Source organism: Carcharodon carcharias, chromosome 7, assembly GCF_017639515.1.
Source record: "Carcharodon carcharias isolate sCarCar2 chromosome 7, sCarCar2.pri, whole genome shotgun sequence".
Taxonomy (NCBI): domain Eukaryota; kingdom Metazoa; phylum Chordata; class Chondrichthyes; order Lamniformes; family Lamnidae; genus Carcharodon; species Carcharodon carcharias.
Window position 1 is genome coordinate 19,228,995 of NC_054473.1, and position 14,564 is coordinate 19,243,558.

At 40.8% G+C, this 14,564-nt stretch overlaps 1 protein-coding gene across 1 annotated transcript in view; it reads left to right on the plus strand.

Moving 5' to 3' along the window:
* The first annotated feature begins 1,020 nt into the window (after window positions 1-1,020).
* LOC121279837 (guanine nucleotide-binding protein G(t) subunit alpha) overlaps window positions 1,021-14,564 on the plus strand; it is a 60,107-nt gene continuing 46,563 nt past the window's right edge. Inside the window, exon 1 of the mRNA XM_041191268.1 lies at window positions 1,021-1,126. Within this exon, the coding sequence (XP_041047202.1) occupies window positions 1,021-1,126 (106 nt within the window). The remainder of the gene's footprint in view (window positions 1,127-14,564) is intronic.

The window sequence follows — 14,564 nt, forward strand, 5'->3', positions numbered from 1 at the left end:
AAGACCTCCGTTACAGCCTTATTGCTGGTTCCTAAAATATTTCTTGAGTTCAATTTTTAGATTTTTACCAAGAATTACCCCCCTCTGCCGTGCCATACAGATCATTAACTAGACTAAGGCCTCAACTCAGCTTTCTTTCCTTTGATGGGATTGAGGTCAATCAGACTTGACAAGTTGTCTTGCAAAACCTGTAATCACATCAGAGGGTCTTAAATGCTACTAAGCTGTGTACATGACCATCAAATCTCTGAGGATAAGAAAGTGAGTTCGATAGTGACCTGTTCTATCTGCCAACAAGAGGGAAAATATATTTTTAAAAATATATTTTGAAATAGGACAATAAAAGATGAGATTGCTTTAGTTTTTGTCAGAATCTAGAGGGAATGTAAAATTGGAATGTTAATCAGGAAAAAACATGTTCTTGTCTGAAAACTAGCATTGTATCTTGCACTTGCTCAAGTGTACTCTTCAACCTCCACATTATACAGTAATGGAATCTGATTTCATATTAGATTTTCATATTACTTTCCATTCTTCATACTGATTCCTGTTCATTGTTAAAAGGGGTCATCTCTCTCATATTAAAAGACTCCACACACACACAAGCACAAACACACGTCGAGATTCAGCCCACACTGAAACCTTTTTCTGCCTACAGCAACAGCATAAAGATTTAAGGATTTACCTTCGAATTGGACCACAGCTTCAGCTGACCACAGCAAGTCATTAATTCTGTTTTACACGCCTTCCTCCGTTCTCTCCCTGTCCTTGCCCCTGATTGGAATACAGATCTCACATGGCTCATCCCAACTCCAAAATCTTTCCAAGAACTGCTGAATGCTGGATTTGGAGTTCAGTGAGAATGTGCAGTTAATGCTCATGCAGTTCCGTTGACAGGGTCCCTTCTTAACTGGTTGTAACCAATTGAGACAAGACCTGGCCAATCCCTCATCGGGTGAGGAAGTGGTGCCTGACGTTGAGTCTTCTAGAGAGCAACAGCAGATCCAAAACCTCAACACCATGGGAGCAGGAGCCAGCGCAGAAGAGAAACACTCAAGGGACCTAGAGAAGAAGCTGAGAGAAGATGCTGAGAAAGATGCAAGAACAGTCAAACTGTTACTGCTGGGTAAATATCTGTTGAATCACTTAGAAACTGGAGGCATTGCAATGACTAAACATCCTGTCAACAAAACGGTATATTTGACTTTATAGCCGGACTTCAAGCTCACCTTAATGTTATAGATAGAGGTTGATGCACCTGCTAAATACCTGCGCTTGCATACCTCTCTGAGCAGCTGCTTTAAATAAGTTACTGCCTTTTCACATGTGTGGGGGCTTTGCTGTGGAAGTTGATTAGAAAATTATGGAAGCTGCAGCTTTTACATTACATTGAAGGATTCCCTTTAGCCATTGTAAAGGTCTAAACAAAAAGACAGCGCATTAAAAGGAAAAGCAGAGTTAGAACTATTCTATATAAAATGCGTTCCTTACAGTCACTAAATGTCACTTAATTACAGCCTTTGAGAGGTTTGGCTATTGAATTTGCCACTTTTCATACAGCACCCCATAATAAGCCTTCAATAGTTGAATCGGGTTATTTTCATTTCCTAATGGGAGAATGAGCATCGCTCTTTACAATTAATTTAATCAAAAAACTGAATTCACCTAAAATATTCAAGACAGGTCCAACTAAAAATTCAACTGAAGTTACTGCGATTGGGACCGCGTACGAGAATGATTATATATTAAAAACACTGTGTTGTATTAGAGTCCGGCTGTGTATTAAAGAATAATTTTGGTCTCATCGTCTTGAATGTTCTCTGAATATTGTTTAGGCGATGTGGCTGCTGGACACTCTGAACTCTTGTCTCAGGCCATCCATGAGTTCCATACTTGTCCTGAAAAATGTTCGGAAGGAACACTGATTGAAAAATACCTTGTGATAAGAATTCTAAAAAAGAGTAAGAACAGGTGATTCAACCTAATGAAGTGCATCCCCATGGCACATCAACTCTCCCGTCACAGCATTCAGTTGTACTCTGTATGTCCCTTAATGTTTTGTCCCAACTAGTCTGCATGGCATATAATTCTAAACATTTACCAATGCCAAGAATGATTCTGTGAAGAAGCTAGTGCATAGGTTTGTGCACAATACAGATTAGTGCTTAAAGTGATTGACAACAATGAGCTTATTCATGAACAAGGCACTCAGTTTATACCTTGCGGCATTATGATATGCGTATCTACAATTACCTTTTTGCTCATGCTAATCCTAACACCTGTTTCAAATTTATTTTGTAAGCACTTTATTCGGAATACTGCTTTCAGTTCACCACGTCACACAAAAAGCACATCAGTGTCCTATAATATGCTCACCTGATAGACCTTATTCTAATATTCTGGATTGACCTTGTCTATTCTCCCTGGGGTCCAATATTTATTTATTATATTTATCCCTCAACCCATATCACTCAAGTAGATTAGCCGGTCATTTATCACGCCGCTATTTGAAGGATCATGCTGTGTGTAAATTGGTCGCTGACTCTCCATCATCGCAACAGCGAATACCCTTCAAAAATCAAAACAGGAAATGCTAGAAGTGCTCAGCAGCTCTGGCAGCATCTCTGGCGAGAGAAAGAGAGTGAACGTTTCGGGTCTGTGACCTTACATCAGAAGAGATAGGTCACAGACCTGAACCATTAACTCTGCTTCCCTCTTGCCAGGCCTGCTGAGTATTTCCAGCATTTTTTGTTTTTAATCTCAGATTTCCAGCACTCGCCAGTATTCAGTTTTTCACCCCTTCAAAAGTATTTTATTGGTTGTAAAGTTTTTTTGGGGGAAACTCTGAGATTGTGAGGAACAGCTACATGAATGCAAGTCTTTGGCCGGGATCTTCCGGCCCTGTCACGGGTGGGACCCGCTGTAAGCGAGGCGGTGCCGCAGCCAGGAGTCCATTGACTTGTGGAAGGACCGCGGCGGTCGGCGGGTGTGAAAAATCCCGCCCTTTCTTTTTTTTCATTCTGTGTGGTACTTTATTTATCTAATGGGGGGGGGGTCTTCCTTTAACCACCCTCTGTAGGCCTGAACTTCTCTAACACTTCCTCTAAGCTTACCTTTAAACTATACGCATGTTCAGTGGGATGTGGCGAATTGGACCCAGCAACCCAAATTAAGGCCTAATGGAGCTTTGAAATCATATACCGCTGAAAATGAAACTGTCCTATCTTTGGTTAAAGTTCACTGGGCTTTTGGATTTCTGTAGGATGGAACTGAGAGAAAGGTGGAAGTGAGTGATTTCACAGAGTTTTCTCAAATTGTTGCCTTTGCTATTAAAGTGGTCATTCCAATAAAAACAAATGCCAATTTACTTTACGTGGCCAGTATACTGTAAACGATGCAAATTATTGCAGGCAATCCCTTGGTACTAATCATACTCAACATCACCTCACTCTGTTTGCTATTTTCAAAGAGAAATAACTTGTTAAAGGAGAGGAGGAGTTTGCTATTAGTGCATTAAGCATCCATGCAGTAACATTGTAGACATCAATTTGTTCCCTTATATATTAATATCCTCTCCTTTCCATGTGGAATGAAAAGAAAAAAGTAAGAATTGACTTTATATGGTGCCTATCACGTCTCCAGGACATCCCAAGGTGTATTACAGCCACGGAAATAGTTTTGAAGTATATTCACTGTTGTAATGTTGGAAATATGGCATCCAATTGGTGCACAGCAAACTCCCATAAACAGCAAATAATCTCTTTTCGTGATATTGATTGAATGATAAATACCATATTGGCCAGGGCATGGGGAAGGAACACCCACTCTTCAACTCACATTTGAGACTATCTTTCCTTGGTAAATTGGATAGTTTACCAAAACTGATGCAAGCTTGGTTGGTAACAGAGGAGTCAGTTGTTCATTGCTTACACACAGTATTGCATTAAGTAAAGCACAGTTTATAATGTCTGTGTCTGAATAAAGGTTACACTGTGTAAAAGTGCCAACCTTTACATAACCACATACTGTAAGATAGACGCACATGTGGATATCTGATGCAGCATGAGCAATAGTCGAAAGGTAATTCTAGATATCTTAATGCCACAGGATATAAACTGATAGCTCTGTTCGAGAATAAGCTCATTGTTGGCAATCACTTTACGCACTAACTTGCATTGTGCACAAATTTATAAATCCTCTTCTTCACAGGATTATTCTCAATTTGGCGCAGTATATGTAGATAAACATATGGAGACCCAGGGCATTGTGTGAGAATATGGAGGGAACATGATTAGAAGGTCAGGGCTCCACAATAGACCTGGGAATAAAACTCACGGGGGGTCGACCTTGACTCTGTAATAGTGTACAACACCTGTGTAATAGGTGATAGCAAGTCTGCAGATCTGTTTCCATCTCTTTTCATTGTTATATCCATTGAAATCAATGGAGAAAGATGTACAACAGGCTGCTGACTCACTATCGCTCCTTTTAGAATATCGCACACAGCTAAGATCTACCCTATTTCTTTCCTTCACAATTATTTTCCTCTTCCCTCCGGATCATGGTCTGCTTGCTGGCATACAACCCCACAGCATCACTCACTCTCAGTACCCCACCCAAGCAGCCGTTACAATGCATGGGTGTTGGTGGGCTGTTGTGCCACAGTGGGCATCACAATGATCGCTCCTCCAGCCATTAGCAGCAGTTGCTGGATATCAGTGAGGAGCCGGTACTCCAGGCAATTTCCTTCTCCCTAACCTACAGAGACTGAGGTGAATTGTATCACCTCCTGTTGCAGCTTTAGCTCAAAATGGTTGATTCAAATTTGGGAGTTTCTTGAGTTGAAAGGCTTTGAGACCCATGCTGTCATACTATTAAGTAGCAAATATTGTGTATTATACTTCTGTACTTTTTGGAGATGGAGGGAACCACTATATCCAGGGAGCATAGATTTAAAGTGATTGGCAGAAGGATAAAGAGGGAAGTTGAGGAGAATTTCTTCATCCAAAGCAGCTTGGAACTCACTGCCTGAAAGGGTGGTAAAGGCTGAAACCCTCAACACATTTAAAAAACATTTGTAAGTGCAACAACAACAACAATAACTTACATTTATACAGCACCTTTAACATAAAATATCCAAAGACACTTAGGAAGTAAAATCAAACACTAAGACGCAAAGTGACATTAGGGAAGATGGTTAAAAGCTTGGTCAAAGATAAGGCTTTAAAAAGCATATTTATTGAATAAGGAGAGGTTACAAGTTGGAGAGGTTGAGGGAAGGAATTTCAGAGCTTATGTCCTAACCAATTGAAGGTACAGCCGCCGGTGGCGAAGCAATTAAGATCGGGGAGGTTCAAGTGGCCAGAAATAGAGACACAAAGATAACTCAGAGGGTCGTGGGTCTGGAGCAGATGACAGGATTAGGGAGATGTGCGGCCGTATAGACATTTGAAAACAAGGACAAGAATTTTAAAATCAAGGTATTTCTTCACCTGGAGCCAAAGTAGGTCAGCAGGCACAAGGGTGATAGGAGAAGATAGATGTACTTGAAGTGTTGTAACCTCCAAAAGTACAGACCAAGAGCTGGAAAGTGAAATTAGGCTGGACAGCTCTTTTCCAGCTGTCACAGGCATGATGGATTTAACAGCTTTATTTTCTCCCATATGATGCCAGTTCACAGGGAATTGGGGGATAAGGAAAATGGGTTTCAAAATGACATCAGCAGCTTCATGGAGTTATGATCCCAGCTGATGTTAATACTGGGCAAGTCAGATCCCAGAGTGAAACCTAGCTTGGTAGATCCTAACTTTGTTTTCTTTTAGAAACTGTGGAAGTCAGTTACTGAACACATTCACAAGAGCCAGTCAGTATACTTTTAACACAAAGAATAAAACATTTATTAAACAAGAAAAAATGAATTATACGACACTAGACAAAAAGGTTGGAAAGGCTTCAATACAGATACCAGAAAATGATTCAAGCTCATATTATTCCTTTTATCCCAGCAACCCTTATAGACATTAAACCCCAGTGAAGGTTTACCACTGCCTCAGCACTAAGGTTCTTACCTGGGTTAGCTCAGCTTCAAACCGTTATCTTCCGGCATACTTCTGAGCATTAACTAGATGGTTTTCTTCAGCTGGTATCTCTCCCTGAGGCACCCAAAAACCATGATCTAAACTCACGAGTACCTCAGCTTCAGAACAAACACATGAGTTCCCTAAACTCAGTTAACCAGCAGGAGTGAAGGATTTCTTATTAAGAGAGATTAAACCTTCTGCCTTCACTCTCTGGTACACACACACTAAGTAACCACCCTTCTGTGCTTCCTTGTCTCTCTGTGTGTCTCTGAACCTCTGTCACTAGGCAAGAGCACAGTTTTTTCTACTTTATGCTTTTTCTTAAATTAACTAAATTACTAACCACTTGATAACCCATCTCTTCACTTCAAGAGTTGTAAAATCTCATGAAAAATGCATGTATACACACAGGGTCCCAGACTTCCTGGCACCTAGCTCACAAAAACTTCCAAATGAAACTACAGTCGGGTTTCACCTTTCTTAACACCCAAATACAAAAATTAAACTTAAAGCTATATGTTATTCCAAACAATTGTGGGGACTTCATTGTAGGTTTGCACCCTCTATATTGTGCATTAGGGTTTGGTCATCTGTAGGGAGGTATCAAGCAGACTCTGGATACCTTCATGGATGGAGGAAGGATCTGTCCTGGACCGGTCTCACTTTCCACCTAGTGGTTGATTTTAGAACTGCAATGGTGAAAGTCTGCCTCTCAGGTATGCAAACCAAGAAAATCACCTGTAAAATAGGAAACTTGCACATGCACAAAAATAATTATTTACAAAAATCACAATAAGTAACCTGAAAACTATGAAATTGGTGAGATGACAACTATAATGCTACATATCTCTGCCTACTTGGGCTTGTGGCTCCAATTTTTAAAATATATGTGCGTTAACCCTCAAATGATGCAGCCATGTTATAGAATAGAGCCTCTGTACTGACATTTCACAATCTCTGTTTGGATATGTTTTCCACCTGGCGCTATTCTGTCGATGGTAGGAAAGATAATGGAATCCTCACTCAAAGGTGTAATAGAAAAGCATCCAGAAACTGAAAATATAATAAAGAATGTCAACACTGATTTGAAAAGGGAAAATCATGCTTGACCAACCTTATTGAATTCTTTGAAGAAGTAATAAAAAGGGTAAAGAAATAGTCATAATATTTTTGGATTTTCAAAATGCCTTCAATAAGGTGCTGCATAGCAGACACATGATTAAGGGCAGAACGTGTGAAGTCAGGGAACAAGGAGTAGAGTGAATAGCAAGCTGGCAAAATAACAAAAAACGGAGCAGGTTACTCAGACTGTTACTCAGACTGGCAAAAGGTAGGTCTTCCACAAGAACCAGTGCTGGGCCATTGTTGTTCACCATTTACTTAATCAATTTAGCGTCAGGAACTGAAAGTACCATTTCCAAGTTTGCAGGTGACATCAAAATGGCGTGGAATAGTCAACACCGAGGAAGACTATGACAAAATACAGGAAGAAATGATAAATTCCCAAAATTGCCATGGCAAATGAACTTTAATATAGATAAGTGTGAGATGGTACATTTTGCTGGGAAGAATAAGGCCATATTCTCCTTTGAAAATAAATGTCTAAATAGGGTAGTGAAGAGGGATATAGGGGCCCAGATACACAAATCACTATAAACAACTACACAGGTTAATAAACCAAGCTCTGTGGCTCATTTCTAAAGGGATATAACTGAAAAGCATAGAGATTATGTTAAACTGTCAGAGAACCTTGGTTGGATGGCACTTGAAAAATTGTGAACAGTTCTGGTTTCCATATTAGAGAAAAGCTTTTGGAGCAGCGGAGAAGTCGCCAAAAAAGATTGACTAGAATGACCCCAGAACCAAGAGGTTACCAGCCAGGAAAGATCAAACAGGCTGGAGCTCTTTCCCCTAAAAAAAGAGGAGGCGAAGGGATGACCTGATAGAGGTCTTTAAGATTACGCAAAGAAGACGTGTCCACTTGCAGGGAAGACCAGAACTAGGGGCCATAAAGATAAGATAATCACTAATAAATCCAATGTGCATTCAGGGGAAATGTCATTACCCATAGTATGGTGAGAATGTGGAACTAGATACGACAAGGAGTAGCTTAGGCGAATAGCATAGATGGATTTCAGAGAAAGCTAGACAAACACATGTGGGAGAAAGGAATAGAAGATTATGGTGATTGAGTTATATGAAGAAAAGGGGAAGGGGCCTGTGTGGCGCATGAACACCAGCATGGACCTATTGGATCATATTAACTGTTCTTGTCCTGTAAACACTGTGTGGATTCTCAAATGGATAGGTAACACAACTTTACTAAACCCCTTTCTAAGGCAGCCATTGAGCATTTTTTTCAGGGATAACATGCTGGAAAATACATGCCATTGTCCCTTCTTGCAACACCCAAACACCTAATCAAGTATGCCCTTTAATAAATAAATACATCCATTAATCTGTCTCTGATGCCTTATGTAAAGTTTCGTTGTTGTAGTTAAAAAAAAGGAGAATTTGCATTTATATAGCACCTTTCACAACACACTAATCCGCTTCACAGCCAATGAAATGTTTGTTTTGAAGTGCAGTCACCATGGTAACGTAGAAGAACGTGACAGGGAATTTCCACACCACAAGCTGCCACAAACAGCAATAAGATAAATGACCAGATAATAAGCTTCTAACGATGTTGGTCGAGGGATAAATGCTGACCAGGACACCAAGGCCACTCCCCTGCTCTTTTTCAAATAGTTTTTTTCCATCCACCTGAGAGAGCAGGTGAAGCTGCAGTTTAACATGTCATCTGAAAGATTGAACCTCAAGAAATGGAGTGCCCCTTCAGCATTGTGCGGAAGATACAGCCGACATTATCTGCTCACATCTCTGGACAAAGTTTGAATAGGTGATATTCTGCTTCAAAGGTGATGAAGAACCACAGTGCCCATGATCCTTTAGAAGGCTACCAAAAAATAGCCATTTTATTGGACATCCCAGACCAAAACTGTTGGCATGTGATGGACTGATCAGAAATACCAAGGTTTAGACGGAAATAGCAACAAAGACAGTACAAGAAGGTTCATTCAATCAACTGAAAATAAAATCTACCTGGAATTATAATCACAATATGTGTGTAGCTGATGGAAACTGTTTTTATAAAATGGCTGTTTGGTCTGCCATGGTTTAGTCCAAGACACGGTTGTATGACCGTGAAGTCTGATATTGAGACTCAATACATCTAAAAGGAAGAGAGATTTGCATTTATACAACACCTCTCACAACCTTAGGACATTCCAAAGTGTTTTCCAGTCAATTAAGTACTTTTTTTTGAAGTGTAGACACTGCTGGAATGAAAGAAACATGGGAGAGAATTTGTACAGCAAGCTCCCATAAACAGCAATGTTAGGACAACCAGGAAATCCTTTTTTTGTTAGCTGCATTCGTTCAGGGATAAATATTGGCCAGGACACAGAAGCTTTAAAGAGCGGTGGAATCCTGCTGCCTTTTTTCAAAATAATGCTATGGGATCTTTTACTTCCATCTGAGGGCCTGGACAGGGTCTCAGGTTAAAGTCTCAGCCAAAGGTAGTGCCTCCAACAGTGCAGAATTCCTTCAGTACTGCACTTGGAGAGTCAACCGAGATTCTGTGCTCAAGTCCCTAGTGTGATTCTTGAACCCCAAACCTTCTGACTCAAAGTATATCAAGGTTCTGGCCTAGCCCAGTCCCCTGTTTACTATAGTGCTCAATAAGGCTTTGATCAAAACTCTCTTGTGGACTCTGCTCATGTGTTGACCAGGATACCAAAGACAATTCACCTGTCCCTCTTCAAATATTGCCGTGGGATCTTTTACATCCACCTGAGAGGGGAGGCATAAGTTTACGCATCATGGTGTACAGGTACAGAAATAGCCAAATCAACTTCATTGTTTCCAGAGCAGATCCAGTTTGATTTGGCCTCATCACTTGTAGGTGACCTCCTTGCTGCCGCTATTCTGTGAATATACAGGGTGGATCATCAATTTCTCTTGCCCTGCACAAACCTCTGAGCATCAAACAAATGAGGACCCTTCAGAAGTTATTAATTGTCCAACTGTTATCACAAGGAAAATCCATTAGAGAGAAAGTCCTCGGCCCTCATAAAGAGGTTAATGAAAGGGGTAAAATGGCAGAACGAGAAGTAGACAGAAATTAATCTGAATGAATTAACCAGCGCACAAAAAATATTGCAGAGGAAATTAAGTAATTGAAGCTCACAGAGATTTATACATCTTCTGGATAAGTGCTTGCTGAGCATCCTGCATTTTATGATTTTACTTCAGATTTCCAGAATCTGCAGTATTTTGCTTTATTATACATTATCTAACTGAAAGTAAAACTGACAAGTGTATCTGGGCACAGAAGGGAGTCATTCAGCCCATTGCTAACATGCCTGCTCTTTGAACGAGCTATCAGTTAGTCCCTAGCCCCACTCCCCTGCTCTCTCCCCACAGCCCTGGAAAAATTTCCATTTCCTTTTCTTGGTAGAAACTAAAAAAAAAAATATGGGAACACCAGCACCAGGAAGTTCCCCTCCAAGCCACTCACCATCCTGACTTGGAAATATATCGCCATTCCTTCACTGCCGCTGGGTCAAAATCCTGGAACTCCCACCCTAACAGCACTGTGGGTGTACCCACACCACAGGGACTGCAGCGGCTCAAGAAGGCAGCTCACCATCACCTTTTCAAGGGCAAGGGATGGGCAATAAATGCTGGCCTAGCCAGCAAAGCCTACATCCCATAAATGAATTAAAAAAAGACAAGGAATCCAACTCAGTTTGAAAGGATAAAACTCCTCTCTCTCTCTCTCCCTGAAGGTTTTTTGGGTGTGGAATAAATGAATCAGGAAAAGCCTCATCCCAGTTCCCAATACGATTGAGTCAGCTGTATAAGATCACCTGTAATGGAACATTATCTCGCCGTTGCACTCAAACAAATAGCTGACATGGAGAATTGAAATCTCAATTTATTTGAGTAATATCTATTCTTCACTGGGAGTGTCAGCCTAGCTTTTGTGGAACTTGAATCCATGACCATGTGACTCAAAGCCAAGGGTGTACCACTGAACTATGACTGGCACTTATGTAAACCTACACTCAGACGGCAACTACAGACAAAATGAGTAGATAGATTTCATTGCAGGAAATGGTGTCAGTGTACAGAATTCATTGCTTTGTGAAAGATACTGCAGCTGATTCTCTACTGCTCACACGTTTATGCTAGGAGGTGAGCTGCAAAGAGCATAATGTCTTTATGCTTAGTTTGAGACCAGCCTTAACATAAGAACATAAGAAATAGGAACAGCAGCAGACCATTCAGCCCCTCGAGCCTGCTCCACCATTCGATAAGGTCATGGCTGATGATCTTGTGTTTCGATTTCCATGTTCCCATCTAACCCCAATAACATTTGATTCCCTTGCCTAACAAGAATCTATCTACCTCTGCCTTAAAAATATTCAATGACCCTGCCTCCACCACCTTCTGAGGTAGAGAGTTCCAAAGTCACACGACCCTCTGAGAGAAAAAAAAAATTCCTCAACTCTGCCCTAAAAGGGCAACCCCTAATTTTAAAACAGTGCCCCCTAGTTCTGGACTCACCCACAAGAGGAAACATCCTTTCCACGTCCATTTTGTCAAGGCCGTTCAGGACCTTGTATACTTCAATCAAATCACCTCTCACTCTTCTAAACTCCAGTGGAAATAAGACCAGTGTGTCTAACCTTTCCTCATGAGGTAGCCCACTCATTCCAGGTATCAATCTAGTAAACCTCCCTTGAAGTGCCTCCAATGCATTTACATCCTTCCTTAAATAAGGAGACCAGAACTGCAGAGTATTCAAGGTGTGGTCTCACCAATGCCCTGTATAAGCATAACATCCTTACTTTTATTCAATCCCTTAATCCCACTGCCAGCTATTTCATACCATTGATTAGCTTAGTGATCTTTTCTGCCCTGCAAATTTTTGTCACAATAAATATGTAGAGCAGGCCACCTGGGATCGAATCACAGAGGCAGCACAACACGGCTGAAAGTATGATAAAGTCCCCAGGTACACGACAAGACCAACAACTTGCACTTATATAGTGCCTTTTAATATTGTAAAAAGTTGCAAGGCAGTTCACAGGAGCACTATCAAATAAAATTTTGCAAGTGAACCAGATAAGGAGATATCAGAACAGGTGACAAAACCATGGATGAAGAGGTAGGTTTTAAGGATCAAATTAAAGAAAGAGAGAAAAGTGGGGTGATGGAGAAGGTTTATCTATTTTTTTATTCATTCACAGGATGTGGGCTTCACTGGCTGGGCCAGCATTTATTGCCCATTCCTAGTTGCCCTTGAGAAGGTGGTGGTGAGCTGCCTTCTTGAACCGCTGCAGTCCATGTGGAGTAGGTACACCCACAGTGCTGTTAGGGAGGGAGTTCCAGAATTTTGACCCAGTGACAGTGAAGGAACAGCCGATATATTTCCAAGTCAGGATGGTGGGTGGCTTGGAGGAGAACATCCAGGTGGTGGTGTTCCCACCTATCTGCTGTCCTTGTCCTTCTAGATGGTAGTGGTCAAGCGTTTGGAAGATCATGGGTTTAGAGAGGAAATGTCAGAGATTAGAGCCTGGGAAGCTTAAAACATGGCCAGGAGTGCTGAAACAATGAAAATGGGGGATATGCAAGAGGCTAGGATTGGAAGGGCTATCTATTACCAAATTCCAGCAGTGAATCACTGACTGATCAATGGTTTTATACAGCCTATATTGCAATGTACTATCTCGGTAATAGGCTGGCCCATTAACAACTGCAAGGTTATCTCTGGCTTGTTCTGCTAATCCGTACAACTGAAAGCAACCTATACATACATTAAAAAACCACAAAAAAGAATCCTTCCAGGGACCGGATGGTGCATTGTGTTTGCACATTGCTCTTTCGTCTCTGGAACAGGGACAAATTCACTCCAGGGTTTAAATAAAAGTTTCCACTTTCTGCCTATTGTAAGAACCCTTAGAGAAACAAGTTTTGGACATTATTAATATAGCTCATGAGAATGAACGACTACAGAAAACAAATGCCCACAATTCGACACCAATTAGCACCATATTAGTCCTGTCACTGAGAGAGGCTGATATAGGAAATGAAAATGTCACACTGGTATTGTAGCCACTGACCTTGTAAGATTGGAGCAAAGATACATCATTGGATTAAGAATGGAAAGGGCTCTACTCTGCATACGTTCTATCTGATCTGGGAGTGCTTAATGCTGACAGTGGATGAAATATGTCAAGAGAAAAGGCAATATTCCTCAGTTAGTGAGGCTCAGGCAGTATATCAATATGTAACAGAGATTTCCTCTACTCTTCGCAAATAGGTTTATGATTTCACACTGAATTTGAGGAATGCTAGATTTGCCAGATATAGTTAAATGGATACATGCTAAAGGAGACTGGGAAATATATACCTTGTGTGACTGCCCCAAGCGTAGCCCTTTAAAATCAGAGTTGGTTGTCCAAAGTGTCAACACCTGCCCATGATAGGAAACTGGATCCTTTCCACTATTTCCTTCATGGGAATAGGCACTGAATGAGGGGTGCGAGATGGGGAGCAGCTGCTGTCCCAGTTATTCTTCATGAAGGAGCAATATAACCTCAACCTGCAACAGGAACAGAAAAATGCTGGAAATGCACAGCAGGTTAGCTAGCACCTCCAAGATATCTTGAGCCGGTAGCTTCCTGAAGGCCAAGAGATCCTAAGGCCCTAAGTGCAAACCCATCAGCTAATGGTTGTCCTGGGTTCATTGCTAGAGTTAGGGCAAGAAATGTGCTACTTGTCTGCTGAAACATAAAATTTGCACAAGTTTTTTTGAACTGTGAGCGCTTCAGCCTTTTCAATGACCCTCTTAGCTTGAAGATTTGATATTATCAGTGATTTGCCGGTTTATTACAATGAACAATAGAATTAATGAACCGTCATTCCTGAGTGACAGTAACATTTTAATGTTCCGAAATAAGGGTTCAGGAAACAACAACAACCTAAATCTCAAATCAAAGTAACAGTGCAGATGGGTCTGGTGCAGATGTATTAGGCACCCTAGGCGAACCTTCAGCCTTGTGCCCTCCCACAATTAACTTTCGATAAAGGTTATTGTGCATTAGCATGGGTTAAAAATTCTGTATTTATGTCGATGCATTTCACATGAAAAGGGAGAATGTTAGGCTACGAATTGCATATTCTCATTGTTCTACATTTTTTACAGGATATGAACTAGAAGAAATGCACATTATAATGTGTAATATGAATCACATGATGAAATACTGTGCGTTCCGGCAACAGTTACTAGATGATCTTATGCGCAATTTACACAATCAATAATCTTTATGATAGAGTGGGTTAGACTAAGTTAGTCTTTTGATATGATTTACTGGATTACAGTTTCAATAGTCATGCAGATTTACAAATTTG